Genomic DNA, 27,439 nt, shown 5'->3' with positions numbered 1-27,439 from the left:
GGGACTGGCAGGCGGGCTGAGGCGCTGCCTGGCAGCGGGGGCCAGGGGATCACTGTCACCCCAAAGGGTGGTTGCATAAGGCGGGGGCGGGGGGTAGAGTTGCTCAGCCTCCCCCTCGCAGGGCAGTAGCTCTCCACATCCGCTTCGCAGGGCTGGGTTCTTGCAGGCATCCTGCATCCCCAAAACCTAGGCAGGACAGCTTGTCCCTTCACTGAGCGGCCACAGGAGACTCGATGGAGCGAAATATTTTCCCTCCACTCCCCCTGCCAAAAATTATAATTCTCAACCATGTTTTTAAAAAAAAATCCCTTCTCCATTTATTTGTCTGCATGAAGCCTCGTAGCAGTCCACAAATTTGTTTTAGCTCCCGTTCTGATTGCCTGAACCGGACTCTTTTTCTTATAATCCACTGTAAATGTAGTTTCGTGCCTTTACATTATTTACTTTTTGAAATGTTATTTTTATTAGTTTTAGCACTCCAACATTTATTTTCATTCCCAGTGTGCAGATGGCTGTTGTGCTATTTAATTTTTAATAGCAAATAATCATTGCAAATATTAATGGTAGCTTTAGGAATATTAATGGTAGCTTTAGGAACAATCAGATCTCAGTGTTTCTACTGTAACACGTCCTCTTTGTATGGAGATATTCGCTTTTAATTCTAAATTTTGTTCTTTTCTCTTAGACACAAATTTATTCTTTGGAGTTATATAGCTTCAAAACTAACTGATTTCCTGAACTTCTTCAGTTTCCTTTGATCCGCCAAACGGGGATTGCCCTTGTCAACTGTTATTTTGCCTCTCTATCTAGGAACCTAGTGTTTTTTCATATCACCACTTGTGTGTAGAACTTGGTTCCCAAATATCCACTAAAGGATTTTTAAAGGTTGAAAGCACCTACATGCTTCTGAAAATCCCACTAGTCACTTTAAAATCTGGCCCAATGGGCACCGTACTGTCTCGTATGAAATCCTTCTCAAAGGCAATTTTCTACTGTAATTTTTACTAAATATAGATATGCAACCCACAAGATAGATTGACAACCCCAGAATTTAGTAATCATGAGTTACACCCAAAAGTAATAACAAAAAATACATTTTGGGTTCAATTTGTCTTTTTGTTTCTGAGCCTTTAGGGTGCATTAGCTTTATATTTTTGCTTTCTACCAGAGAATTCATATACCTAAAATGGTTATACATTCCTATAACATTCAATACCGTTTTGGACTTCCTGTAACATGGTTCCTACCACCACTTTTGTGATTGAAGATTTATTTTTAAAAAAACTTTTTCTGTAAGTAATCTCCCACAGTCTAACACTGAAGTGCACACGTACTCTTCTGTTACTTCAGTTGATGCATACAGAGGTGGTTTGTACTGACAAAATCTGATTTTTTTAAATGAATTATCCTGTTATTTCTTTGCATTGGGTTGGACGGGGGAACATAGTGCTGACCTCATTTAGTTTGCCTTTAGATGAAATTAAAGTGCCATGTCTCCACTATGTTTTTACAGTGGGTTAGCTAATAAGTTAGTTGCTCCATGGCAAAAACACATTTTCTTAGCATGGAGGACACAGACTATGGTGCTGAGTCAGATGTTAAATGAACCATTACTCGTGGATTGACAACTGATGCTGATTGTGGAAATAAGACTGCTCCTTTCCCATCAGAGATATTTGCATCTGAATATCTGCAGCCTCCATTTGTGCAGAATCATGGAAAACCAGTTAAAACATTTTAAACTAAAGCAATTAACAGAGGCTCCCCTCTCCCCCGCCTCCAAATTTCCTTTATTCCCTTCCCTTATTTAGGGCTTGTCTACATGGTAGGACAGTACAGGATTTAAGTTAATGCATGAGTTACAGCACTTTAAACCAATGTGCAGATGCTCTCAGAAGTAAATCCAAAGAGAAGGAGCAAAAAAGGTGTCGCGCTGCATAGAAAAGCCTTTGCCATATTTCATAGGCATCAATTTTGGCCTGACAAAATTTCAATAAATGGTTTAAGATTAAAATTTAAGGTGAGCTTGCTCTCTCTCTCTGCCCTGTGCTGATAAGGACATATTTCAGGATCAGGAGAATGAAGGCCTGATAGTGTCATGATAGATCAGCGCTTCTCAACTGCAGCTTCTCCCCCTCTCTCCCCCCCCCCCCCCCGCAGCCACGAAACCCCACCGCTGCCGAAAGTCCCCCCACCCACCCCCGTGAAACCCTGCCGCCGAAAAGGGGTGGTACTTGACCTGACTGTACCTGACCCGAGTGGTACTCGGGGAAAAAAAGGTTGAGAACCGCTGTGATAGATCCTACCATGCACATAGAGGGAGGTGCCTTAGCTGTACAGCCATCCCCTTGATAAGCAATGTATATAAAGTGATGGCACACTTGTCCCAGCATAATTAACTGATCCACATTTTTGGTACTTTAACTGTAAAGATCCCTCTTTGAGCTCAGCCTCTACCCGCTTGCTTTTATCTTTATCTTTTATACTTTATCTTTTACTTATCTTTTACTAACTCTGTGCTCCCAGGATTATTTAATTTACAAACATAGCATTGTTTCTTACACTTTCTTACATGATCATGGGAATATTAATGAGTCCATGACAGTGATATCCACAAAAGTGCGAGGACATAGATAAGCTGCAGCAAAAATATTTTCAACTCACTGAAAACATTGTGGTGATGTTTCTGAGCACACATGCACAGTGCCAGGCTGGTCACCTGGCCAAGAAAAATCCAGAAATAGGGTGTCACATTTACTACATTATGTATTTGTTTCTGAAGCTGTACAAGATGTTTTCATTATAGCCAAGTGACCTGGCAGGTCACTCCCTATTTCATCATGGGTAGCTGAACCAATCAGAGCTCAGGGGGAAAAATGTTATAGAATCATAGATTAGGGTTGAAAGGGACCACAGGAGGTCATCTAGTCCAACCCCCTGCTCAAAGCCAGACCAACCCCAACTCAATCATCCCAGCCAGGGCTTTGTCAAACCAGACCTTAAACACTTCTAAGGATGCAGATTCCTCCACCTCCTTAGGTAACCCACTCCACTGCTTCACCACTCCCCTAGTGAAAAAGTTTTTCCTAATGTCCAACCAAGACTTCCCCCACTGCAACTTGAGGCCATTGTTCCTTGTTCTGTCAACTGCCACCACGGAGAACAGCCTAGCTCCCCCCCCCCCCCGCCCCCCCCCCCCGGCCACGCTGACAAAACTGCCCTTTTTTTTTTTTTTTTTTTTTTTTCAACAAAATAAATCCACCTCAACATGAGGTGTAGAGCTTTTTTTGGTAAAGTGAAAAAGCACGAGTGCAGACCCTGTAAATAACCTCCGGATTATCCCATAATGCCCACCGTGAGTGCTGCTCTGGTAAGCACTTTGAGCTCCTCTGCTTTGCAACCATCCGCCCCTCCCCTTTCAAAGCCCCAGGAAGTTTTCAAGTTAACTCACCCTGTAGAACTCACTCCACAGCAGCAGCAGCAAACAGTCCTGTCCTTCCTGCCCTAAACTACAGGGGAAGGGTGTAACTCCTGATGTGCTCTGCAGAGCCAGGGAGAGAGGCGGGGGCTGTGTCCCTCTCCTTCCTCATCCAGGGGGTGTACTGGACCGACTGCTGAGCTGGGGTGGGAGGATGGGGGACACCAGCTCTAAGCTGTCTGTGCAGCAGCTTCTGCTTCAGGATTGGTTGCTTCCAGCTGCTGTTGTCTGAACTTAAAGAAACAGTGACAAGGGCAGACACAGTGTGTGTGTGTCTCACTCTCTCACACACATGCACACACACTCACTCCGTCACACACTCCCCCATCTCACCCCACCTCCCACCCCCACTTCTGTGGACTTCTTGTGTTTGTGTTTCAGCAATGTCAGTTTGGCTGCGAGAGCAGTTTAAAAGTAGCTGTCAAACTAGTAGGATGCCCATGGAATGATGAGATTCAGAAACCTTCATCCTATGATGCTGTGCCTGTCCTGTAAGGTATTGCAAACCCTTCCCAAATTACCCTGCATGCAGTTGCACAGTGCACTGCTCCTTGTGTTGACAAAAGAGCTGATAGTGTGAATGCACTCCACTACAGAAGGAAACGGTGAAAACACAAAAGCAGTTTAATTACAGCAGTGGTTGTATGCCAGCAAAACTTGTGTCGACAAAACTTTCTAGGGTAGACAAGGCCTAAATAAGCCAAGTTCCTCAGCCTCTCCTCATAAGTCGTGCTCCAGTCCCCCAATCATTTTTGTCCTCCTCTGGAGTCCTCTTTTGGCTCGCTTCAATTTGTCCATGTCCTTTCTGTAGTGGGGGGCCCAAAACTAGATAATACTCCAAATGTGGCCTCACCAGTGCTGAATAGAGGGGAATAATCACTTCCCTCGATATGTTGACAATGTTCCTACTAATGCAGCCCCTTATGCTGTTAGCCTTCTTGGAAACAAGAGCATACTGTTGACTCATATCCAGCTTCTTGTCCACTGTAACCTGCAGGTTCTTTTCTGCAGAACTGCTGCTTAGCCAGTCGGTCCCATCTATAGCAGTGCATGGGAGTCTTCTATCCAAAGTGTAGGACTCTGCACTTGTCCTTGTTGAACCTCCTCAGATTTCTTTTGACCCAATCCTCCAATTTGTCTTTATCCTATCCCTAACCTCCAGAATATCTATCACTCTCCCCAGCTTAGTAGCATCCACAAATTTGCAGTGTGAGAAACCCAGCCTATCATCCAGATAATTAATGAAGATATTGAACAAAACCAGCCCCAGGACCGACCCTGGGGCCCTTTGCTTGATACCAGCTGTCAACTAGACATCAAGCCATTGATCACTACCTATTGAGCCTGGTGATCTAGCCAGCTTTCTGTCCATCTTATAGTCCATTTATCCAACTCATACTTCTTTAAAAGTTCCGGAGGGGTAGCTATGTTAGTCTGTATATAGCAAAAACAACGAGAGTTCTGTAGCACTTTAAAGACTAACAAATTTAATTTTTGTAGGCATAAGCTTTCATGGGCTGTAACCCACTTCGTCAGATGAACTCTCGTTGTTTTTGCTATACTTCTTTAACTTGCTGACAAGAATACTGTGGGAGACTGTATCAAAAGCTTTGTTAAAAATCAAGGTATAGCACATCCACCACTTTCCTCACATCCACAGAGCCAGTCATTAGAAGGTAATCAGGTTGGTCAGGCATGACTTCTCCTCAGTGAATCCACGCTGACTGTTCCTGATCACCTTCCTCTTCTTCAAAGTGCTTCAAAATGCATTCCTTGAGGACCCGCTCCATGATTTTTCTGGAGACTGAGGTGATGCTGACTGGTCTGTAGCTCTCCGGATCCTCCTCCTTCCCTTTTTAAAAGATGGGCACTATATTTGTCTTTTTCTAATTGTCTGGGATCTCCCCCGATTGCCACAAGTTTTCAAAGATAATGGCCAATGCCCCTGCAATCACATCAGCCAACTCCTAGGCATGCTCGAATGCATTGCATCTCGCTCTATAGACTTGTGCATGTTCCGCTTTTCTAAATAGTCCTGAACCTGTTCTTTCACCACTAAGGGCTGCTCACCTCCTCCCCATACTGTGCTGCCCAGTGCAGTAGTCTGGGATCTGACCTTGTCTATGAAGACAGAGGCAAAAAGTCATTGGATGTTTCAGCTTTTACCACCTCATCTATCACTAGGTTACCTCCTCCATTCAGTAAGGGGCCCACACTTTCTCTGACCTTCTTCTTGTCGCTAACATACTATAGAAACCCTTCTTGTTACCCTTCACATCCCTTGCCAGCTGCAACTCCAATTATGCTTTGGCCTTCCTGATTTCACCCCTGAATGCTCAAGCAATATTTTTATATCCCTCCTTAGTCATCTGTCCAAGCTTTCACTTCTTGTAAGCTTCCTTTGTGTTTAGGCTCACCGAAGATTTCTTTGTTAAACCAAGCTAGTCACCTGCCATATTTGCTATTCTTTCTGCATGTCGGGATGGTTTGTTCCTGCACCCTCAGTAAGGTTTCTTTAAAATACAGCCAGCTTGCCTGGACTCCTTTCCCCCTCAGATTAGCCTCCCAGGGGATCCTGCCCATCAGTCCTGAGGGAGTCAAGTCTGCTTTTCTGAAGTCCAGGGTCCATATTCTGCTGCTCTCCTTTCTTACTTTTGACAGGACCCTGAACTCAACCATCTCATGGTCACTGCTGCCCAGGTTGTCACCCACTTCTACTTTCCCTACCAATTCTTCCCTGTTTGTGAGCAGCAGGTCAAGAGGAACACCATCTCGTTAGTTCCTCCAACACTTGCACCAAGAAGTTGTCCCCAACACTCTCCAAAAACTTCCTGGATTGTATGTGCACTGCTGTATTGCTCTCCCAGCAGATGTCAGGGTGATTGAAGTCCCCCATAAGAACCAGGGCCTGTGATCTGGAAACTTCCATTAGTTGTCTGAGGAAAGCCTCATCTACCTCATCCTCCTGGTCTGGTGGGTGGAGGACTCCCTCCTCAGGGGGATAGAGTCATCCACCTGCCACCCAGACTGGGAAACTCGAGAAGCATATTGCTTGCCTGGAGCTAGAATTCAGGATGTGATGGAGAGTCTGCCAAGACTCATCAACCGCTACCCCTTCCTACTTCTCCACATGGTCACCAATGATATTGCCAAGAATGACCTTGAGCAGATCACTGCAGACTGTGTGGCTCTGGGAAGAAGGATAAAGGAGTTTGAGGCACAAGTGGTGTTCTCATTATCCTTCCCGTTGAAGAAAAAGGCCCAAATAGGGACCATCAAATTGTGGAAGTAAATGCATGGTTGCACAGGTGGTGTCGGAGAGAGGGCTTTGGGTTCTTTGACCATAGAATGTTGTTCCAAGAAGGATTGCTAGGAAGAGACCAGATCCACCTAATGAAGAGGGAAGAGCTTCTTCGCAGACAGGCTTGCTAACCTCGTGAGAAAGGCTTTAAACAATGTTTGCTAGGGGATGGAGACCTAAGCCCTGAGGTAAGTGGGGAAGTGGGATACTGGGAGGAAGCATAAGGAGAAGGGTGCAAGAGGGAAGGCCTCCTGATTTGTGCCGAGAAAGTAGGGCAATTGGCTAATTATTTTAGGTGCCTGTACACGAATACAAGCAGCCTGGGAAACAAGCAGGAAGAATCGGAAGTTCTGGCACAGTCAAGGAACTATGATGTGATTGAAGTAACAGAGTTGGTGGGGTAACTCACATGACTGGAGCACTGTCATGGATAGGTATAAATTGTTCAGGAAGAACAGGCAGGGGAAAAAAGGTGGAGGAGTTACACTGTATGTAAGAGAGCAATATGACTGCTCATAGCTCCAGTGTGAAACTGGAGAAAAGCCTCGAGTCTATGGGTTAAATTTAGAGGCAAGAGCAACAAGGGTGATGTCGTGGTGGGTGTCTGCTATAGACCAGTGTTTCTCAACCTTTTAAGTAGCAAGTACCCCCTAACTTCTGAAAATTTTAATAAGTACCCCAACACTCAATTTTCAATGGGATTTTATATTTAAAGACTAATGTGAGCCATATGTTGGAAGAAGAGCTGAGTATTATACAGCTGCGATATAATAGATGTCAGATCTAGTGTGGGTAGTGTTACCACCTTTACACCAGGGGTGCACAACTCAAGTATGTACCTGGGCTAGAGGTGATGTTGGCCAAAGCTAGGAGGCTTTGAGCGGCATGCCAATGCTGGGGAATATAAAGCGTCACACCAAATTTTATGCCATAGATTTGAGAGGAGGAAGGGGTGAGAGAGAGACAGGGAAGGAGGGTGTGAGAGACAGGAAAAGAGGGTAACTGGTAAAATCTGGGGCTATCATAGTTGTCAATTTCACTGCTCAGCTAGAGCAGTGAAATTTACAAGTTTTCTGGGCACTGGGCTTTGAGCCAAGGGGTGGAGCTGCCACCTGGCTGCCAGCCTGGGAGGTGGTGGGGGAGAGCAGGCCACCCAGCTGTGAGGCCAGCTGGTGAGACGCAGCAGGAAGCGGGGGGCTGCTGCCCGCCTCCCCCCAGAAGCTAGTGGCTGCTGCTCGCCTCCCAGCTGGGGGTTGGATTGGGTTTCATTCAAAATCGGACCAGAGGAGGACATGGTGTTACCACCCACCTCATAAATAACACCTTACTACCCAGTATTAGAGCACACACCTGGGATGTGGGACTCCACAATTCTTTACCCATGGAGAAGAGGAGAAGGGATTTGAACAGGGGTTTCCCACATCCCAGGTAAGTCCCACATCCCAGGTAATACTGGGCTAAAAGTTATAAAATGGGCACCTCCTCTGGTTGTTCTTTGTGACTTCAGGCATCTGCCTAGCTCATTCTCACAAGAAAAAGCTTAGGTGCCTATGCCTCCTGACTCCAGGAGGGATTCCCATTCATGGATCATCAGGTAGAGTTAGACGCTTACCTGTAGTGGGTATTTAGACTCCTTGGATTCTGGACAGGGACAGTTCTTAGAAGACACCTCTTGTGAGCATCTCTCATTGGCTGGCTGAGATGACTTCCTGCCTAGTATGCAGGCTTTTATGGATCACTTTCTAAGGCACTTCTCTCTCTCTATTCATTCTATAGGGAGCTGAGGCACCTCACTCAGGCTTTGTGGATCACAGTGATGTTCCTGTGACTTTTTACGCACTTAAGTTAGGTATAGCAATGCTCAGTATCACCATGCTTAAGTCCCTTTGTGAATCTATCCCTTACAGCTTTTCCTCACTGCTTAAAAAAGTGATTTTAAAAAAAAACTAAATCAGGGTAACTAAGGTGCTGGAGCTAGTCTGAGGTAAAAACACAGTGAGGACAAGACTTTTCAGTTTCAGCACTGAGGAAAAGGTCTGAGACAATATCTCTAAATTAAGATCAGAGGGCAGGGAGCACACCTGCATGTGCCAAAGTACAAAAGGACAAATTTTGCATTGAAAACTTGTTCAATATGTGTAACAGTAACAAATGGGGATTGGGGCTGTATAAGGGAGGCGGTTACCTTTTCTGCCTAATAGCTTGTATTTAAAAGGTATTCATAAGTATTTCAAATACTGTTCACAATGCTTTACACTATTTTGTGTGCATTAAATATTTATTATGTTTTTACAAACAATAGGCCTGGGGTTTACTCTGTAAAGTTTTTCCAAATTACAAATATATCTTTATTTGTCTCCAAATTTAAGAGAGAAATAGCGGGAGGAGTTGCAGTGTTAAGGGGAAGGCGAGGGATATGCGGCTGTGACAGGGTGGGCTGGTGCTATATGGAGTTACCTTATTGAGTTAGGCAGAAGAGACACACTGAGCCAGACACTGAAGTGCACATGCTCCCAACTGGAAATCCCACCCCCTCCAGTCCCATTGACATCCTCACTGCCCGCCCCCCCCCAAGTACCTCCAATGCCATCCTTTCCCCCTAATACCCTAGTTCAGTCTCCCTGGTCCCCAGCCACTCTCCCATGCCTTGTACTCCACAGAACACTTAGCAAGGAGAGCAGGGGTGAGGCCACATCCAGCAGGGCTCTAAGCTTGGCTGTAGACAGCGTTTGGTGAGATGGGGCTGCAACAACAGCCAGAGAAGCAGAGACAAGATGTTTGCTCTCAGCAGGTTGTTTGCAGCAGAACAGAACCATGCAGGCCCACCATTTCCCTGCTGCAGCCATGGCCCTGGGAAGAATGGGGCATGACCTTGACATAGCAACCACCACTGACCCACTGCCTGCCATCATCTCAGCTCTGCACTTCAAATCTAACCCCATCCTACATTAGCCGCTGAGTCTGGCCGATCCCGCCCTTCTCACTGGCAGAAGCAAAGCAGAGGGCAATTACATCACCTAAAATCTTAGGTATCAACCACATGTGCATCAGTCTTTCTCAGGGTATGTCTACAATGGAGGGGGAAAAAAAACAAAAAAAAACCCAGCAGCCAGTCTCAGAGCCCAGGTAAATTGACTCAGGCTCATGCTACGGGTCTAAAAAGAATAGCACAGACATTCCCACTCAGGCTCTGAGACCCCATGTTCTCCTTCCCACCCATTGATTCCTCTATACAGACTACAAACTCTTCAGGCAAATGCTGGTTGTGCAGTGTCTAGGACAATAGGGCCCTAATCTCAGCAGAGTGCTCTCAAACATAATCCAAGACATACACACCCAAGTTAAGAACTTTACAAACTAAAAGTTCATATTTGATCTGCCCCTTTAAGGTAGCTGATGTGAAGAGATACTTCACTGAAGTTCACATGTATGGCAACCCTGTTAGCCACTAATTCTGTAATTTTATCAGAAGCAAAAAAGTTTGCCTGGAACAAAACAGGAATAATCTAAGAGCACTGATTTATACGGTAAAACATCTGAACTTTTACAGCTTGGCTAAACATGGAAAAAATGGGACATGATAACTTTCTATGAATAATTGAAGGGTGAAACACCAACCAAAAAGTGATGGAATATTATGTGGCACAAGGGACATAACTAGAATAATAGAATAAAATTGAGAAATTAAAAATGCAAACTAAATAGCAAGGAAGACTTCAACACAGATCTATAATTTTAGAAGCGTCAACGGAAACAGTGTAAGCCATGCTTTGACATTCAGCAAAAAGTTAAAATGCAAAGTGAAATAGGGAGCTTTTGTAGGACCTAGCTGGTCTCATTTCACTTAAGATGGGAAAATTCTACAATATGCTGGAGTGGACACTACTGAGAAAGGCCATGGCAAGTACAGTTGGTGTGAGTAAGAAATAACATTGGTTTAAAAACAGGAGAAAAATTATCTCTATTCCTTTAATAGAGAGTTAACTGTCTTCTTGAACAGAACTGGTGGTTGACTGAGACATGATACTGTTGTACGATGATGACAAATGTGAAAATCATTCAGTTCACTAGTTTCAGAGGGAACAGGAAATACTACAGAGAAATTCTGTGGTAGATAATCTATTTCAGGACAAACTAATAAGTGGAAAGGTAAATGGCTATCCAATTCAATAAATACAAATACATTTCTAACTTCTTAATTCAAGCACGCTGAAGCAATAGAAGTTTCCACTTTTTTTTTTTTTTTTTTTTTGGGGGGGGGGGGGGGGCCCCAAGGCCCGTACAGCATGAACAAAATATAATTAAATATTCTTTTGCTTTGTACAAGTTGTAAACATCTTAATTTGGACAAATTGTTGGATACAGACATATTCCAGGATTCCAATATCCTATTTTTTCCTCTTTCAGCAAGTGACCCAGGAATAAATTCTGATGAAACCTCAATTAACTGACAATTATTCACCATTCAGCTACATAAATCAGCATGTTCACTGCCTATTACATTAATTTTAGGTAATACTAAAAACAGTATATTAATAATGTCTGACGATGAAAATCTTTATGGCATTAAAGAAGATTTCTACATTAATTCTCTCCCACTAATGCATTCATTTCTGGTAACAGGCATTGCGAAAGAGAAGTCTAACTCCTGCGATCAAGGTATCACAGTTGGGTTCATCCAGTTGTTACAGTAAATACCAAATGAATAAGGATTTCCAAATATCATTATATTTGTTTAACACTTGATTTGCCTAGCAGGCTCCATGCTGTGAAATTCCTAATCAAACATTCATGTGCTACCTGCCTATAAAACAGGTAAATATGGCATTTGTAAAGTCTCCATTTGCATCTCTTTCAGCAAGACCACAAAGTGTTTTCATAAAATGACCCACAGAAGAAAAATAGTTGGTTTCGTGTCTTACTTTTTTTGATATATAAAGAAGGCATGAATAGGTTTCCTTTTTTTTTTTTTTTTTTAAACCTTAGAAGTACCAGGTATGTCAATCTGTTTTCTGGTTTTACTGTAGGACTCAGATGTCTTGGATATGGACTATAAATTCTCTCAGCCCTCAGCTGAAGGGAAGCAGTGTTGCATCTTTAACAACTGCTTTTCCCCCAACTTGTTTATTTAGGCAGTTTAAAAAAAAAAAATCAGTGTAAAAAAATTTTAAACAGTATATGTAAAAAAAATAATTTCCCGCTATTAGCAGACTTTCCGTATATGTTTCAAGTCATCTCTGTACATCATAAAGAACCAAAGCAAATAACGCAAACCCAATTTTCTTTGCAAATCACCTTTAAAGTTACTTACAAGAATTAAGTGATTACTATTTTTACAACTGTATGCAACTGGTTGCATAACGCAGTGTCTACACTACAGGGACTACAGTGGCATAGCTACAGCACCGTAGTACTGCCAGCATAACTCCATACATAGATATAGCCTACAATGACAGAAGGGGTTTTTTCATTGCTGTAGGAACACCATCTCCCCAAGCGACAGTAAATACATTGACAGAAGCATTATTCCATCGACCTAGCTGTGTCTACATCAGGGATCAGAGTCAGGATGGCTACAGTGCTCAGGAATGTAGATATTTCACACAACTAAGCACTGTAGGTATGTTGACCTAAATTTTAAGTGCAGCCCACACCTGAGCGTTGTAAACTGCATTTCAAACTGCAGAGCTGATGGAATGGCAACACTATAAACAACATGTTTGGATTGGTTCACTAAGTTTTCATCTGAAATGATGACTATTGTAAAGAAAAATAAACTGCAAAAGAAGGAAAAATGTCCACTATTCTACAGGTGGGACTGTGGACCAGCAGCGCAGTTCTCATCCATAGCTCCAGAACACAAGGCAGAGTTCTCAAAACCAGATTAAAAAAATTAAGATGAGAATCCATCAAAGTAGACGGTAGGTTTGTGACCCTTTGAGTCAGATACGGATAAGATGGTCAGCACCGTTGACTTTGCCTCTAGTTCTAATGTAGCTAAAGTATTAGGAAGGTCCTTAATATTGTTTAAATATATTTTAGCTATACCTTGTTGGGACTATTAAAGCAGTATCTTGATGATCACTCCAGTCTAGAATATTATTCAACAGTCATTTAAATGCCTTAATAAAATCTCCATGATCACCACAATCTACTTGAAATGACCTAGTAAGAGCCTCTTCAATTCTTCAGTAGAAATGCACAGAAGCAGGAAAAAACATAGGCTACCTGAAACATATACTATTGATCTTTTCACTGTGGCAGAGTATGCTATGTAAACCAAAATACTCAAACCATGCAAGTTACTCTGGCTTACATAGCCAGCATTTTAGAGAATATTTTCTAAAACATGATGTAAATCAGCAAAGTCTAGGAACTGTTTTAAACAGCTACTTTTGATATGTACCCAATTCTTGTGCCCCTCTTAAAAGTCCCTTCCTGGTACTTTTGTTTTCCAGTCTGCTTTGAGCCCAAAGTGTCAAGCTGCACCCATTATCCATACAGACTTATGACTTGTATACTAGCTACCATTTTCTGTAGCAATGTCCGTTAGCAGTTTTACAGAATTATAATGCTCTCCTAATCCATATGCGTGTCTCATGTACCTAAAAATAAAAACAAACATTTTTTAAATGGCTGTTAACTAAAATTAAAATGTATATCATACGTATGTATTAACACACCCACTTTCTGCTTTCAGATAGTTTAAAGATACTCAATTAAAGTTCAAGAGAACATAGAAAAACGTATTATCCTGGAAACGACGTCAGAAGTCTGACTGCATGTTTTCATGAGGAAGGAGTGTTTCTTGAGTTTTGCTAATATTGACAAAATCTACACATCATTAATGGAGCACATAAAATAATACATTAAATCCATTTATAATTGTGAATAAAATAGCTTTGGTTGAATAACTGAAGGGTGTTAACAAAGCACAGTCAACTGACGGAAAAGTGACGGATGTGACTGAGCTCCTTTAGTTTCCTAACCTGATTTATGGCTATTTTGCAATTATTTACAAGCCAATTGATTCTGTAACATTCTTTAGCCAGACAGGCTATCTGAAGTATTGTGATCGCTTACTATCAATCCTTAAAATAGTCTCCTGTTGGAAAAACATGACTAAAAATAGGAGTAAAAATATCTACTTACACGAGTATTAATGGTTTGCTTGAATATTCTTCACCAACAATAATGGGAGGAGAATCCATTTGCACTACTTCAATTGGTTTTCGCAAAATGTGTGATAGAGCCCTTAGCTTGAAGAAAGGACAACAATATACTGATCAGTTTAATTAAATACCATGAAAAATACTTAGTTCTAACACACATACCATTAGGTCAGGTTAGCACTGAAATTTAGGGTTTTCTTTAGAAACTAGGTTTTATAAAACCTAAGCAACAAATGTTCTGTGGTTATTTTTTAAATTTCAGTGAAAAGTTTGAATTAACCATCTCTTGCTTTGTTGATAAAAGTAATATATAGCATTGTGCTAGTTCACAGGAATTCGAGAGCGCAACTAGCGTATTTTCAATGCTGAAGTGGAATGAAATGCAAAAAATAGAAAATAAGTGCTAAAAAGTTTTTTTTATTTCAGTTTTAATTATAAATCTCATTCTCTAATTACACATAGCTGTATGACAACTTGCTGTGCTGTGACCCAAAACAGCAGCCTGAAGTATGTTTACCCTATTTAAACAAAAGAAATAAAATCAACTTTCCTTCTCTATTTTTTATTCCTCCCTTCAACATTATCAATCACATTAGAAACACCTGTTCTACAAGTTGTAAAGACTTAAGCCGTGGTAAGCAATACGGACACATACAAAACTGGTAATGCTCTGAGAAAATATTCTTCCATGGTGTAAAGTTGGTCAAGAGGTTAAAAATGGAAATAATTATTCTTATTTCCTCTGTAAAGTGCTTCAAGATCCATTGATGAAACACGCTACGTAAGAGTATTGTATTTTTTTACAACAGTGCTTGATTAGGCGTCCTAAAATTTCTCTTAAAAAGCCCCTTCTCTTTGAAGTAGAGAAGGGCATTTCTAAGAATTTGTATTTAAAATCCATTCATTTTCAATCACTTCAGAGTTTCATCAACAAAAATAAACAGTACCATACTTACTTCCAGCTGACCGCCCCATGCAGCTGTGTTTACTATATCATTGCAGTACTTTTCAAATTCCCCTGCAGAAAAAAAAAAATTGAGTAAACCTCTCAGTAAATCTCTTTGATATTGATGAGATAAATTAAATTAAATATTGATATTGATGAGATAAATACATTAAAAAGAAATTTTGGACTGGAAAAGGTAGAATATGATATAGGGGAACAAGAATATATAAGTGCAGGGAAAGAGAAAACAAATAGGAAACAGACACTTAAGACAGGAAGAAATATAATATCTTGTTGAAAAGAAAAGAGGAAAAAGGAGAGCAGAGACAGGAAAGATAGTGTAATAAAAGTTCAGGAAACAGCAAGTTATATTTATAAGCACTTCTTGAATAAATTTAATGGACCATACAATAAAATTAAATACTGTACCCAATAACTGCTGCACAATAGTTTTGTTTCTTTAAACAGGAGGCAGGAGGCATAGCTTTGGGAGACAGCATGCAGTAGAAGTATCTTTCTATCTGATTAGAAGGCTTAGCTATTCTGTGCACTAGATATCAGGTACATTTTTCAAATCCTGTAACTATCTAAAGCTCTACTGTTTTTCTCCAACCTGGGTTGTTTACATCTCCGCAACTGAAGTATTTAGAATCCAGAGAACATTCCTTTCTATGTGTGTCTCCAGAAGACAGTGTTAAGGCAAGTAAGATTGGGGATTTCAAGTAAAATCTGTGCTCTTATAAATGAAAGGAATTAAAAGAATAAAATTAGATCTCTTCATAAAAAAAATCACTATTTAATATGTTCTTGGTGAAGAATAAACTGGATAAAATTATACACTAAGACAAAAAGCATTTTCTTGGATAAACCACTCATCTCAACAGTTAAAGAAAATCAGTTTGGATTTCAAAACGGCTATCACGGATAAAAGATTTATGAGGCAAACTTAAGGTTTATCTATTTTGATACACAGAAAATAAAGTTACCAATAAAATAGAAAGGTAATTTACATTTAAAAAAGGAAGTGTAGCTTAAGACACGATAGAGCCAGCCAGAAGGGCTACGGTGCTGCTAATACCTAGCACTAACACCTAACACTAACAGCAGTACCTATGAACTTTGCCTCTCTCAGGGAGCTAATACGAAGAGGCATGTAACATGAGGCATCACAAGAGGCAAACACGCACACTGGATAACTTCCACAATACTGTACTAATATTCAGCTCTATGGCACCTATGGTTACCAAGTGAACAACTCACTAGCTGCCATGTTAACAGGAACAGCAAAACATTTCAAACTTTCCTATATCATGGTTCCATGGAAACCTAAGCATTTATTGAAACAAAATTTTGAAGAGTGATTTTTTGGGCTGCTGAAACATGCTTAAAGGCTCCCTTCGGCTAAATGCCCATTCTAAATACAGGCTATGAACGGTACCACTGAGAATCTTTCAAGTCATCTATGTCTCAATAGCAAAATAGATCCTCCTTTAAAGTCATTGTCCAACTTAATCTTCATTATTTCATGCCAAAGTCAAGTTTACAACACGTCTCTCCTGGACAGCTTAATAAAAAGGCATTTTTTTTTCCAAAACAAGATGCAGCAAAGAGAATAGTAGCATTGTTCACTGCAGGATTTCAACTGTAAACAAGATTATCCTTATATTAGAGGTCCTATCTACATTACAATTTCAGCTCACTCAGGAAACATGCTTACTGCACCGCTGTTACCTGGTAAAGGTATAACAGGGTTCCATTTTGTACTGTAAATGAGATTAACTGCATTACATAACCAGGCTAAAGTTACATTTCCTCCTTATAGACAAACACCTTTAAGACATTTACTTAATTACAGAGATTACGATCCTGTCTATACTACTGAATCATGACGTACAGATCAGGGGACATAACTGTAATATTGATAAACTTCAGAACCACTGGTAACATTTGTAAAAAGACACACTAAGTTTCATTAAACTACAATTCTTACCTCGGCTATACACATCTCCTGTGTTTGGGTTTGTTAGAAATGGCAGGAAATCATCAACATGACTTTGCATGTACTCTGCAGTTTGACTCCTCAAGGTTGCAACAGTCCAGGAGGTTTGCTGATTCTTGAGCTGGTCTTCAATAGCTCGGTACATGCAGTGGCCATCTGATGGGATCTGTTTAATCTCCAACTGCCTTGCTGCCAAAATCTGGGCAAGCCTTTGACTTTCAAGATGTCTGGCTCCTGTTAAATTTTCTATCTCAGCTTCAGCTATCCTTTCTTCTCTTTCCTTCTCCAATGCAGCTTTCTTCTCCTTGGATGACACATACAACAAAGAACAATGCAAGAGGATGTGGGTTTCATATGAAAGTTATATGAAAAATAATGCTCAAGCTTACAAGGGGTCCCAAGTGTCTGTACAATTCTTGGTTTATTCCTCAGCTCTGTGAAATTCAGAATTTTGTTGCTCAGATTTAGGTCTGTGCATTACCATTGTGTCACTTAAGGAAGCTCAGTATCTTTCCAGTTAATAAACATACTGAAATTCACCCTTTAGGAAAGAATAACCTATATACAGTAGAATTGGTATGTTAGACTAACATTTTCAAAGTTGGTGCCTTAAGTTAGGTTCCTAGATCCAAAGACAGCTAATCACTTATTTATTTAAGTGCCTAATTTTAGGCGCACATTTGAAAATTACGGCCTATGAATTTATCTTATAGCTAGATCAGTTCATGAAGCCAAATTGCAGGAACATGAGAATTTTGTAGAGCAAATATTGAGAGACATGTCGCCTGTTTCACGTTGTTCCACTACAGGATTTTTTTATTTTGTGGTATTTCCAAGATTTTTATTTTACCATCTGATCTCCAGCTCAGTGGGCTCAGAGGATAGTACTTTGATGGAAGACTTTCAAAAACAAAGTGCAGAAAGAAGTGTTGGCAATTCAGTAGATAGAGCACTCTTCTCAGTGCTTTTGAAGGAGTGGTAAAACTGAAGCTCTGACTATCTGTAGTCCCTAAAAATCCCATAATACTTTTTGTGTGATGAGAAAGATGGATAAACCCCAGTGTCCTGGCCAATTCCAGCTTGGATAATATACTGGCTACTCAAGTGTTGCCTCTGCATATTCACGCTTGTGGGATGCTTCCTTTACCCAGAACTACTGAGCTTTGAGAACCTTTGGGAAAGCAATCCCTACTGTTACCAAGCAATTGCCCTCTTACCGCACAGGATGTCAGGAGATTATAAAAGGCTGATACAGCACCAAGTGCCTCAAGTTCCTCCTGCTAACCCCAGAGTCCCATGACAGAAGAACTCCACGTAAAATGCATGTGCAGATGTGACATCCTCAAAGAACTACACACTTACAATGATAAGTAATATTTATTTGTTACATTTTCCCCACTCATGCAGATCTAGCGAGCAGTACAACCTACAGAAAGGTGGTTCAGGAGTTCTAATTAAACAAGAATTACAGAAATGCCCACCCAAAGAGCATGAGATCCAGATGTCAACTCAAGGTAGCACCTCAACAGATTTCTAACATGAAATCATGGAGGTAGATTACCAATTAGAGTTGGCCAAAACTCAGGAATTCTGGTTCGTGAGAAATTTTGATATTTAGTTTCATTCCAAATCAGAATGAAACAAAATTTTTCAAAGTTTCCACAAACCAGAAATTCTGAAAAATTTTATTTCAGAAACACCAGAATATGTTCCCTGGAACTCTGGCAGTTACTGACTGAAATCAACACAATTCTTGACAATTTCAAACTGACAAGAACCATGCCAATTTCAGTCAGTAGCTAGCAGGGCTTCCAGCCCCACTATGCAGACTGCACTAGGGCCAGGGACCCCAAGGCTTCTAGATTCCCATGCCAGCTGGCTCCCACGGCTGGCCACTCAGGAGTCATCAGCTGGACTTCCCAGGACTTCCATGCTCTCTACTGCACAACCAGAAGCCAGAGTCCTGTCTTTCTGTAGAAGAGTAGAAGCTTGATACTAGGGTTGCCACCCATCCACATTTTACCTGGACAGCCCAGTTTTTGGTTTCTGTGTCTGGGTGCCATTTAGGGTTGCCAGGTCCCTGGTTTTCAACTGGAAAGTCTGGTCGAAAAGGGGCCCTGGCAATGTCCGATCTGGACACCAAAGTCTGGTTACTGCAGAGTGGAGGGAGGCACCGGGTCATCAACCTTCACCAGCACCTGCTCAGCCAGGGCCGTCTCCTACCTGCAAGCTGACTCATCAGGCTGCAACAGCTCCTACCCCAGCCCCAGAACACAGGGAGCCCAAGGGGAGGGGAGGAGGCGAGGTGGAGACAATCCAGTGAGGGGATCCTTGGGGGAAGAAGAGGCAGAGTAGGGTCAGGGCCTTGGAGGTCCAGTTACCAGTAATTAGAAAGGTGGCAACCATGCTGGGGTCCCTGATACAGCTGCCCTTAAACCACAAACCCTGGAATACTAGTGTCCCCCAGCAGCCCACCAGGAAACCTGCTTGTGTTCAGTTAAAGTTTGTTGACCCAAAAATGGGTTTTGCTGAATTAGCATTTTCTGATGAAACTTTTGTCAGATAATTCCCAACCAGCTCTACCACCAAAACTGTGCTAGTCTTGGTAGAGTACACTGTAAAACTGCCTGCTTTTCTTTAGGAATTTATTTAAACTTTATGGAACTAGCAGATGTTAAGCCTAGTCAAATGATAGTAAATGCATACTCTGGTGTGAAAATGCGAGCACTTCTTTGAAGAAAACATTAAAACTGGAGTCATACCCTCCTTTTCTGTGCTTTTGATATTCGAGGTTGCTGAATCTGTTGCTCTCTTCCCTCAAGCTGCAAACTTGCAGTACTATCAGCTACAGAATCTACCTAGAGGAAAACAAAATTTTAAACATTTAAGTTAATATGAGTGAGACTGGAGAATTACAATAGCTCCCTGAAACATATTTGAGACATTTCCAATCAACACCAGTTTACACTTTTGAGTTTAATTACTGAATAGTACTATCAACATTTAAAATATTTTAAGAGAAAACATTTTAGCTTACTTTTATTTGTAAGAAGGCAGCCAATACGCCATCCTATTAACTTATCACATTTACCCCTTGACTTAGACCTCACACCTTTTTTCCTTACCATCAGGAATGTTAAGCCAATCCACTTAAGAACATTTTGATTGTGAACCATATAGCATAATGTGTACAATGAAAACTACACTAAAGACAACCTACAACAGTAGACTATCTTAAACCACAAATGGAGCCTTTACCTGATCTGCACACCTTAAAATCCAGTATCATAAAACTTTATTATTTGAGACAATTAAACTAAATTAAATTGAGACAATTAATTAAATCTGTCAAATGACACAAAATCGGGTTACAGTTATACATCCAACTTTTCTAAATGTTAACTGTACAATCCAATAGTCTTAAGAATCTTTTGAATAAAATCTCATCATTAGAACTTATTAGGCTAGATAGAACTGTAATGTTCTTTGCACAATTTGCAAGGTCCTCTGAACTGAACTTATTGCCTGCACAAATTAAAAGGTGCAGGCTTTACCTTATCTCTGCAGCCATGCTTCATTTACTGCAAAATTGCTAAATTTCTCAGTATTACATGCAGTGCTGTTGTAGGCATATGGGTCCCAAGATATTAGAGCGACAAGGTGGGTGAAGTAACATATTAGTGGACAAACTCCTGTTGATAAGAGAAACAAGCTTTTCAGCTACACAGTCCTCTTCCTCAGATCTGGGAACAGTACTCAGAATGTCACTGCTAAATACAAGATGGACCAGATAGTTTAGCATACATAGTTAGCACATATTCTATGGAACATTCAAAAAGAAGTGACCTGTTAACACCCCTCTAAACTCATAGGACAAGAAGAGAGGTTAGTGGGTTACAGATTGTTATAATAAGCCATAAATCAAGTGTCTTTATTAAGACCATGATTTTTAGTGTCTAGCAAAGTTATGAATTTAAGCTTCCAGGCTCGTCTTTTGAAAGTGTTGTGCAGATTTCCTTTGAGGATGAGGACTCATATGTCAGATATGGAGTGATCACTTTGTGAAAAATGTTTGCCCAGAGGTGACAGAGTGTTTTCGTCTTATCATTTTCCTGTATGAGTTTATTCAAGAACAAAGCAATTGCCTGATTTCACCCACATAGTTACTGGAGTATTTAGTGCATTGGATGAGGTACACATGCTGTGACAGACATGTGTAGGACTCCTGGATCATGAAAGGTGTGCTGTGGGGCGTGTTGATCAGAGATACGTCTGCAGGTTTTGCATCTGTTGTTCTGGCAGGGTCTGGTGCCATTTTGAGTTGGTGTGTCCTGGTATGTGGGGAGATTGCTTCTGATGAGCTTGGAGAAGTTGAGTTTGAAGGCCAGAAGAAGAAACTCAGGAAAAATTTCTTTCAGGATGGGGTCTTCATCGATGATGGTTGTAGTTGATACCCCATGTAGGTTCCAGCATGGGGTGGCAGGTGACAACTAGGGGTGTGCGTTCGGAGGAGATTTTATTTCTGTATTGAAGTAGGTTCTCTTGGAGTATTTGGGTGGCCCATTCCATGATGTAATCTACTTCTCTGATGGAGTGTTCTTGTTTGGTGAAGGCAGTTTTGAGTGTTAAGGTATATGAAGGTACTTGTGGTGATCCATGGGTTTCTTGTATATAGTTGTTCTGTAGGATTCCACTGTTGAAGCTGATCATGGTGTCCAGGAAGTTGATGGTACTGTGTAAGTGTTCCGAAAAGTTTGATAGATAGGTGGTGGTTGCTGAAGTTGTGGTGGAAATCTATAAGGGAGTTTAAATCTTCTGTCCAGAAGATGAACATATCACTGATGTATCTCAGGTATATCACTGATTTTGTGGTACATTTGTCAAATGATATATCTGACACACATCAATATTTTTATCCTCTGGATTTTCATCAGGTCATAACTTTGGCAACTCAAAACCAATTTTGCTGGGATTCTCAAAGACAAGCACTTCTCAATGAGGACTATTTCCCTAACAAATGATCACAAGAATTTTTCACTCTCCTCATACTCTCAACCACTGAACAATTTTTTCCTCAAGCTTTTCAAATCTGCAATCAGAAAATACTTAGCCCAGAAAATTTGAGCCAAATGTTTACGAAAGTTCTAAGAAACTGAAAGGGGTAGGCTGGAATGGAAATGCTTAGGAAAATTTACTACAGCAGTATGTATTGTTAACTCTCATCAATTCTAATAGATTACCCACTAATTGTATTCCCCTAACTTAGGGAAAGGAAATCTACAAACAAGTTTACTCATACATACGGCATTTACATTCAAAAGTAGCTCTTTTTCAGTTAGTGGGTTTACAATATTGGACATGTCACAATGTTTGGAGTGGCTCACAACTATGAGTGCCTACCTTAGGGCAGACTGTCAAAAATAGGGCAGACACTCCAAACTGGTGATATGTTCTATAATTAAATTTCACCAACCCTGTAACAAATGTGAACCCCTTGATCACTATAACAGACTTAACCATGGAGTCCCTTAAACTCTCCGGGCTATCTTGCCACCCAGGCAAGCTGGGTTTAAGGATAAATGGTCACTTATACCAAAAATCAAAAAATATTCAGGTTGCTTCCAGTCCCAAGAGACCAGTCACTTGCCCCAGATCAACTGGTACCCTAAATCAGTGGTTTTCAACGTGGGGTCCGCAGACTATATCTACACTAACACGTCAGCAAAACTTATGTTGCTCAAGGGTGTGAACATTCCAGCTCCCTGAGCAACATACATTTTACTGACATAAGCACCAGTGTAGACAGTGCTATGTTGGCAGGAGAGCTTTTCTCGCCAACATAACTATCGCTGCTCATTGGGGATGGATTAATTATGTCAATGGGAGAGCTTTCTCCCATTGGCTTGAAGCGGCTGCACGAGAGATCTTACAGCTGTGCCACTGTAAACTTTCTAGTGTAGGTATAGCCTAAGATTTCCAAAGGGGTCTGCACCTCTCCTGTCAAAACTGTTTAGGGATCCACTAATGAAAAAGGGTTGAAAACCACTGCCATAGATCCTACACCAAAGACAACACCTGTAGCCAATCCTGTAATAAACCATCTAAAGGTTTATTAACTAGGAAAAAGATATGAGGGTTATTTACAGGTTAAAGCAAACAAGCATAAATGCACACAAGAGAGCTGCAATCTAAATCTTAAGAGTGACATAACTGTAATAATCCGTCAATTCAAAACGTCTTTCAGAGCGGACTCAGGGGTAATGCCTGGGGATCTCTGCCTTGGTTTAATGTCTCTGGCCCTGTGAGAGTTTCAACAGCAAAAAGATGAAAAATCTTCATGTCCACTATTTTTATTTCCCTCTTCTGGCATTTAAACTGATGGGATGGGCCTTCTGCACATATTTTTCCATGAGTGGATGGGGCAATTAATAAGGCTTTTATCTCACAATGACTACTTTAATTTTGATAGTGCTCCTGGATGGGGGGGGAGGGACAATTCCCATGCCTGGGTTCACAAGTTCAGAGCAAACATTTTCAAAGTCATAAAGCAAATCTTACATATTTCCTTATAGCATGAAATACAGACATTACAAGTGAGTTTAATGCATGTAGCAACTTCCAATAATTTCATTGAGTCTAAACACTAAATACATTCTTATAAGACTAATACTTATTCTGAACAAAACTAACATACAGGTGAGCAGGTTTGGGTTTCCAGATATGAATTTGTCCACACGTAGCTAAAACCAACAGCCATGGCCAGAGCTGGCACTTGAATTATCAGCGTCACAGCACCCATAGACTATATGCTCCTTGGTGCAGGGACTTTGTCTTTCTACTTGATTATAAAGCGTCACACATTAATGGGTGACTTATGTTTTTAAAGATCACAGAAGACTGTTTAATTTTAGCAAGACTGCCCTACAGATCCACATTTTTCACAAATATATAATTACATTTGAAAAGAGCAGCAGAAGTATACCACCACGTTGTGAAGATTATGTAACTGCAAATGTAACTGTTTTAATGGCAGAAAGGAAGTGTTTAAATAAACACAATTAAGGGTCATAAAATGGAAAAAGATAAAGATAAAATGGATCAAGTAGATCATAAAAGTACAGCACTAAGGCATATTTTCAAAAGAAAACATATAGAAAGTACTCAGAGATCAGGCACAATTTCTTGACAAGAATCACATAACTGAAGAACATCTCAGAAAAGCAGCAGCAATAAACTGACATACAACTAGAAAAGATACTTAGCATGAAGACATACTATGAGAGTTAAAAGTTAAGTATTTTTTAAAAACCAAAGTAGGACAAGAATGAGCTGCTGACACTCTTAAAACCTCTCATAAAATAATGTGTTATGTTTTTTTCTACAGAGCTCATTAATTACTCTAAGTACCTGAGCACCACCCAAGATTTATTGCCACAATCATTCTTAGACAGAGAAGACTGGTTTCAGGCCTGAAATCTATTAAAATTTGATAATAAACCCATTAATAATTCTGTCTTCATTTACATTGTGTATGTGTATGTATACATACACATACACACACACAGTTACACGTCAGTGAAAATAGATTGAAGTTAATATTTGCCCCCAAGACCTTACAAATAAGGTTAAACTTGACTGATACCTTATTCTGCTCAGGTAAAGCCTCTTTTATCTGCTTTAGTTCTTCCATATGCTTCTGTTCCATTTCTGTCTCCAGTTTGGCAACATCATCAATCAATTGTTTTCTTCTCTTTTTGTCATTCTTAGGAACAGCATTTTTCATACCTTGAATTTTGGCTGTAGGAACACCAAAGTAGAATGATAAATGGTTACCTCCAATAAATGAAATATGCTAACTTTATTGGTGCAAATGTGATTAAAATTGGGCCAAATAAAAAGGTAACGATTTCAACATGCTAGTATGTCATAACAGGTTATGAGACTGTCTAGTAAGATTACTGCATTTTAAAACAGCTATACTTTCTGAAATATACAACTATCAACCCCAGAGGAAGTGAGAAAATATTCTAGCCACATCATTATTAAAGTATTTGCTACCTATAGACCTTATAGGTAGTATAGAACTCAGCCACTGCCTTCTCAAATTTTCCATATTTTGCCTCAGAAAATGGTTTATTTTGAGAAGCTAGCGAAAAGTCTGTTGAAATTTGTGCTTGCATAACTCAAATGTCTGGAACCAGAAACTTGGAATTTGGATTGTTTTATAATTCCTATTGAAGAAGGTAAATATTCAAGTCTTATGAAAGTTAGTTCAGTGTTTTTAAAATAATGAACTATGGCCCCAATTCTGAAAACACGGACCATTCAACTTTGCACATCTGAGAAGACCCATTGAATGGAATTAGAACTTAAAACATGTGCATGTTTGCAGGATTGGGGTTTACAGAGGAGCTCAAATCAAAATCCTGCATTTCAATACCCCCATACTTCATGAATGCACAAAATAAAAACTATTCAGATGGCCCCACACTTTATAGAGGTCTGAATCAAAACCTCAGATTTACTCAGATCTTGGAGTTTTGAAATCCAGATGTGAATCCTACTGTCTGAGCCACTCTAATAATAATATTTAAATGTAAACCATCTTAGAAAGATAAGATTTCTGTGATTTTTGTTAATCTACCTACTATATCTATAAATTTCTATAAATAAAAAACAAACAAAACAAAACTATTCAAGTACTAACTCTGGCCCTTTGACAGCACTTTGTGTATGGTCAGCTAGCTAGTTTCCTCTTTGGTTTAGGTGGTCTTTCACACAATAAAAGAGGAAAGCAAAATGCTTTAAACAATAGGATATGACCGTAAAAATCATTGGCACCTGTAGTGCCCTATAATACTTAACTCTTTTTAAATCGACTAGCTTTGATTGTGTAAAATTTTAAGATTGGCATGTTTGTAAGTGGACAGTAGAACTTTTTTGTAACTCCCTTTATCCTAGAATAGCTTGGAAGACCAGACACCCTCCGTTTCTCTTTTTAAAAAATTAAAAACAGAAATGAAGCACAAAAAACTAATGTTAATGCAACATTATAACTATGAAGTTACCGGTGCATGAGACATAGGGACATAAAGACAGTTAAGAGTCTCAGTCCTACAGTCACATCCACATGTGTGCAATGGTCTGATTGCAGGAAAGGGACCAAGGCTTGCAACACAATGTTAATTTGAATCTTTTACATGTGTAGTGTTTCCATCACTAAAGTTTTCTTCTGAAGCTTAAATGTAAACTAATCGTTCATTTATGGTATTTTGTAATGGTGTAGTGTACTCCTGCATTAGAAACCTCAACTTCTCACCGTGTGGGTTTCATTGTTCCTAACTGCATCAGGAGTAGCTTCTGTATCTTATGTTCAAGTTAAGTGTTGTCCATAATGCAATAAAAAGGCTACACAGAGACATGGACGGGGAGACAAATTCCTAGGCCCTAACGCTGTCTCTGAAAATGATTCACCAGGTGGGGAAGTCACTGCACCTGTCTGCTTCCCTTTCCGCTTCTGGAAGAGGAGGATCATTTCCTGTCTCACGGGGGGATGGAAGAAGGTTTAGTTAACACCCAGGGACTGCTCTGAAGCGCTCCACACATGTGGCGCACCTGCCCAGCTGCAGAGAAAGCTCCTCTGGCAGCGCTATGCGAACCGGCTCCCCCTCACGTCCCCGCACAGACACGGTGCCCGCCAGACCGCCTGCTCTCAACTACTCGTATCCTCGCTGGCCCCGTGCCCTGCCTCTCGGCCCCTCCCCCCAGCTCTCTGCCACCCGACCCCACCCCCGCCCCCGCCCAGGCCCTCACAGGACTCTGGCCCCCGGCCGCCCTCGCCGACCCTCACCTTGCAGCTCCCGCTTCTCCTTGCGCTGCCTCCTCACGAGCAGCTCGGACTCATCCGCCGCCGGCTCCTCTCGCTCGGGCCCCTCCATGTCCCTCAGCTCTTCTCCGGGCCGGGCGGGCAGCGGCGGCCCCGCGCAACTACTAAGCACGCGCGTGCACAGACACACACACCCCGTCCTCCAACACCCGACCTGAGCTGGATACCCGAGCGGCCGAGCCGTCACCCGGCTCGCCGCCGCGCGCACGCAACCGGGTCGGGGGGTGCGCGCGCAGCCTGTCCCTCCCTCCATGCGCGTCCCTGTTCGGCTGCACTGCAGCCTGTGGGCCGCGCGCACTCGGGAGCGCCACGGGCAGGGATCGTTGCCAGGCCCAGGCGGTCCTAGCGCCGACGAATGAGGGGTTCAGAGGCGTAGCAGTGACTCCAGCTGGTGGGGTGGGCGGGGGCTGCTCTACTGGCCTGCCGCCGCGCATGGTGGCTCCCGGCTGTGGCTGCCTTTTCCTCTGCTCGGGCTGCACCGCACCTGGGCTCCATAGTCCAAAGCAGGGCAGCACTTGTGCAGGGTCCGGAGTGAACTGGTCTGCCCATGGGTGACATGCTAGTGGGGCTGGTCCGTGTGTGTAATTTGTGGCGCTTGGGTGCTGGCATCTGGCTATAATCCGCCGACAGCCGCGCCTCTAGCGAACCCGGGTACGT

At 41.4% G+C, this 27,439-nt stretch overlaps 1 protein-coding gene across 1 annotated transcript; it reads right to left on the bottom strand.

Annotated features, from left to right (window-relative positions):
- Positions 1-9,362: 9,362 nt before the first annotated feature.
- Positions 9,363-27,041, bottom strand: OTUD6B (OTU deubiquitinase 6B). The gene is made up of 7 exons (XM_067536267.1): positions 26,747-27,041; positions 24,539-24,693; positions 19,659-19,754; positions 16,888-17,200; positions 14,908-14,969; positions 13,932-14,038; positions 9,363-13,384 (listed from the first exon to the last, which is right to left on the bottom strand). The coding sequence occupies exons 1-7, from the start codon at positions 27,033-27,035 to the stop codon at positions 13,300-13,302; spliced, it is 1,107 nt and encodes a 368-aa protein (XP_067392368.1). The 5' UTR covers positions 27,036-27,041; the 3' UTR covers positions 9,363-13,299.
- Between the last annotated feature and the right edge of the window lie 398 nt (positions 27,042-27,439).

The sequence above is a fragment of the Emydura macquarii genome, unplaced genomic scaffold, assembly GCF_026122565.2.
Source record: "Emydura macquarii macquarii isolate MOO-44397 ecotype Brisbane River unplaced genomic scaffold, CSIRO-AGI_Emac_v2 contig_383, whole genome shotgun sequence".
Taxonomy (NCBI): Eukaryota; Metazoa; Chordata; order Testudines; family Chelidae; genus Emydura; species Emydura macquarii.
This window is presented reverse-complemented; position numbering and strand designations above follow the sequence as displayed.

What these genes read in the sequence shown, in the direction of transcription:
- OTUD6B (XM_067536267.1), bottom strand. Translation starts at nt 27,035, where the DNA reads ATGGAGGGAGGGACAGGCTGCGCGCGCACCCCCCGACCCGGTTGCGTG. An exon ending in CAAAAGCACAGAAAAGGAGG is followed by an intron (nt 17,201 to 19,658) that starts GTATGACTCCAG and finishes GTGTCATCCAAG; the next exon opens with GAGAAGAAAGCTGCATTGGA. An exon ending in AGCAAACCATTAATACTCGT is followed by an intron (nt 13,385 to 13,931) that starts GTAAGTAGATAT and finishes TTTTATTTTTAG; the next exon opens with GTACATGAGACACGCATATG.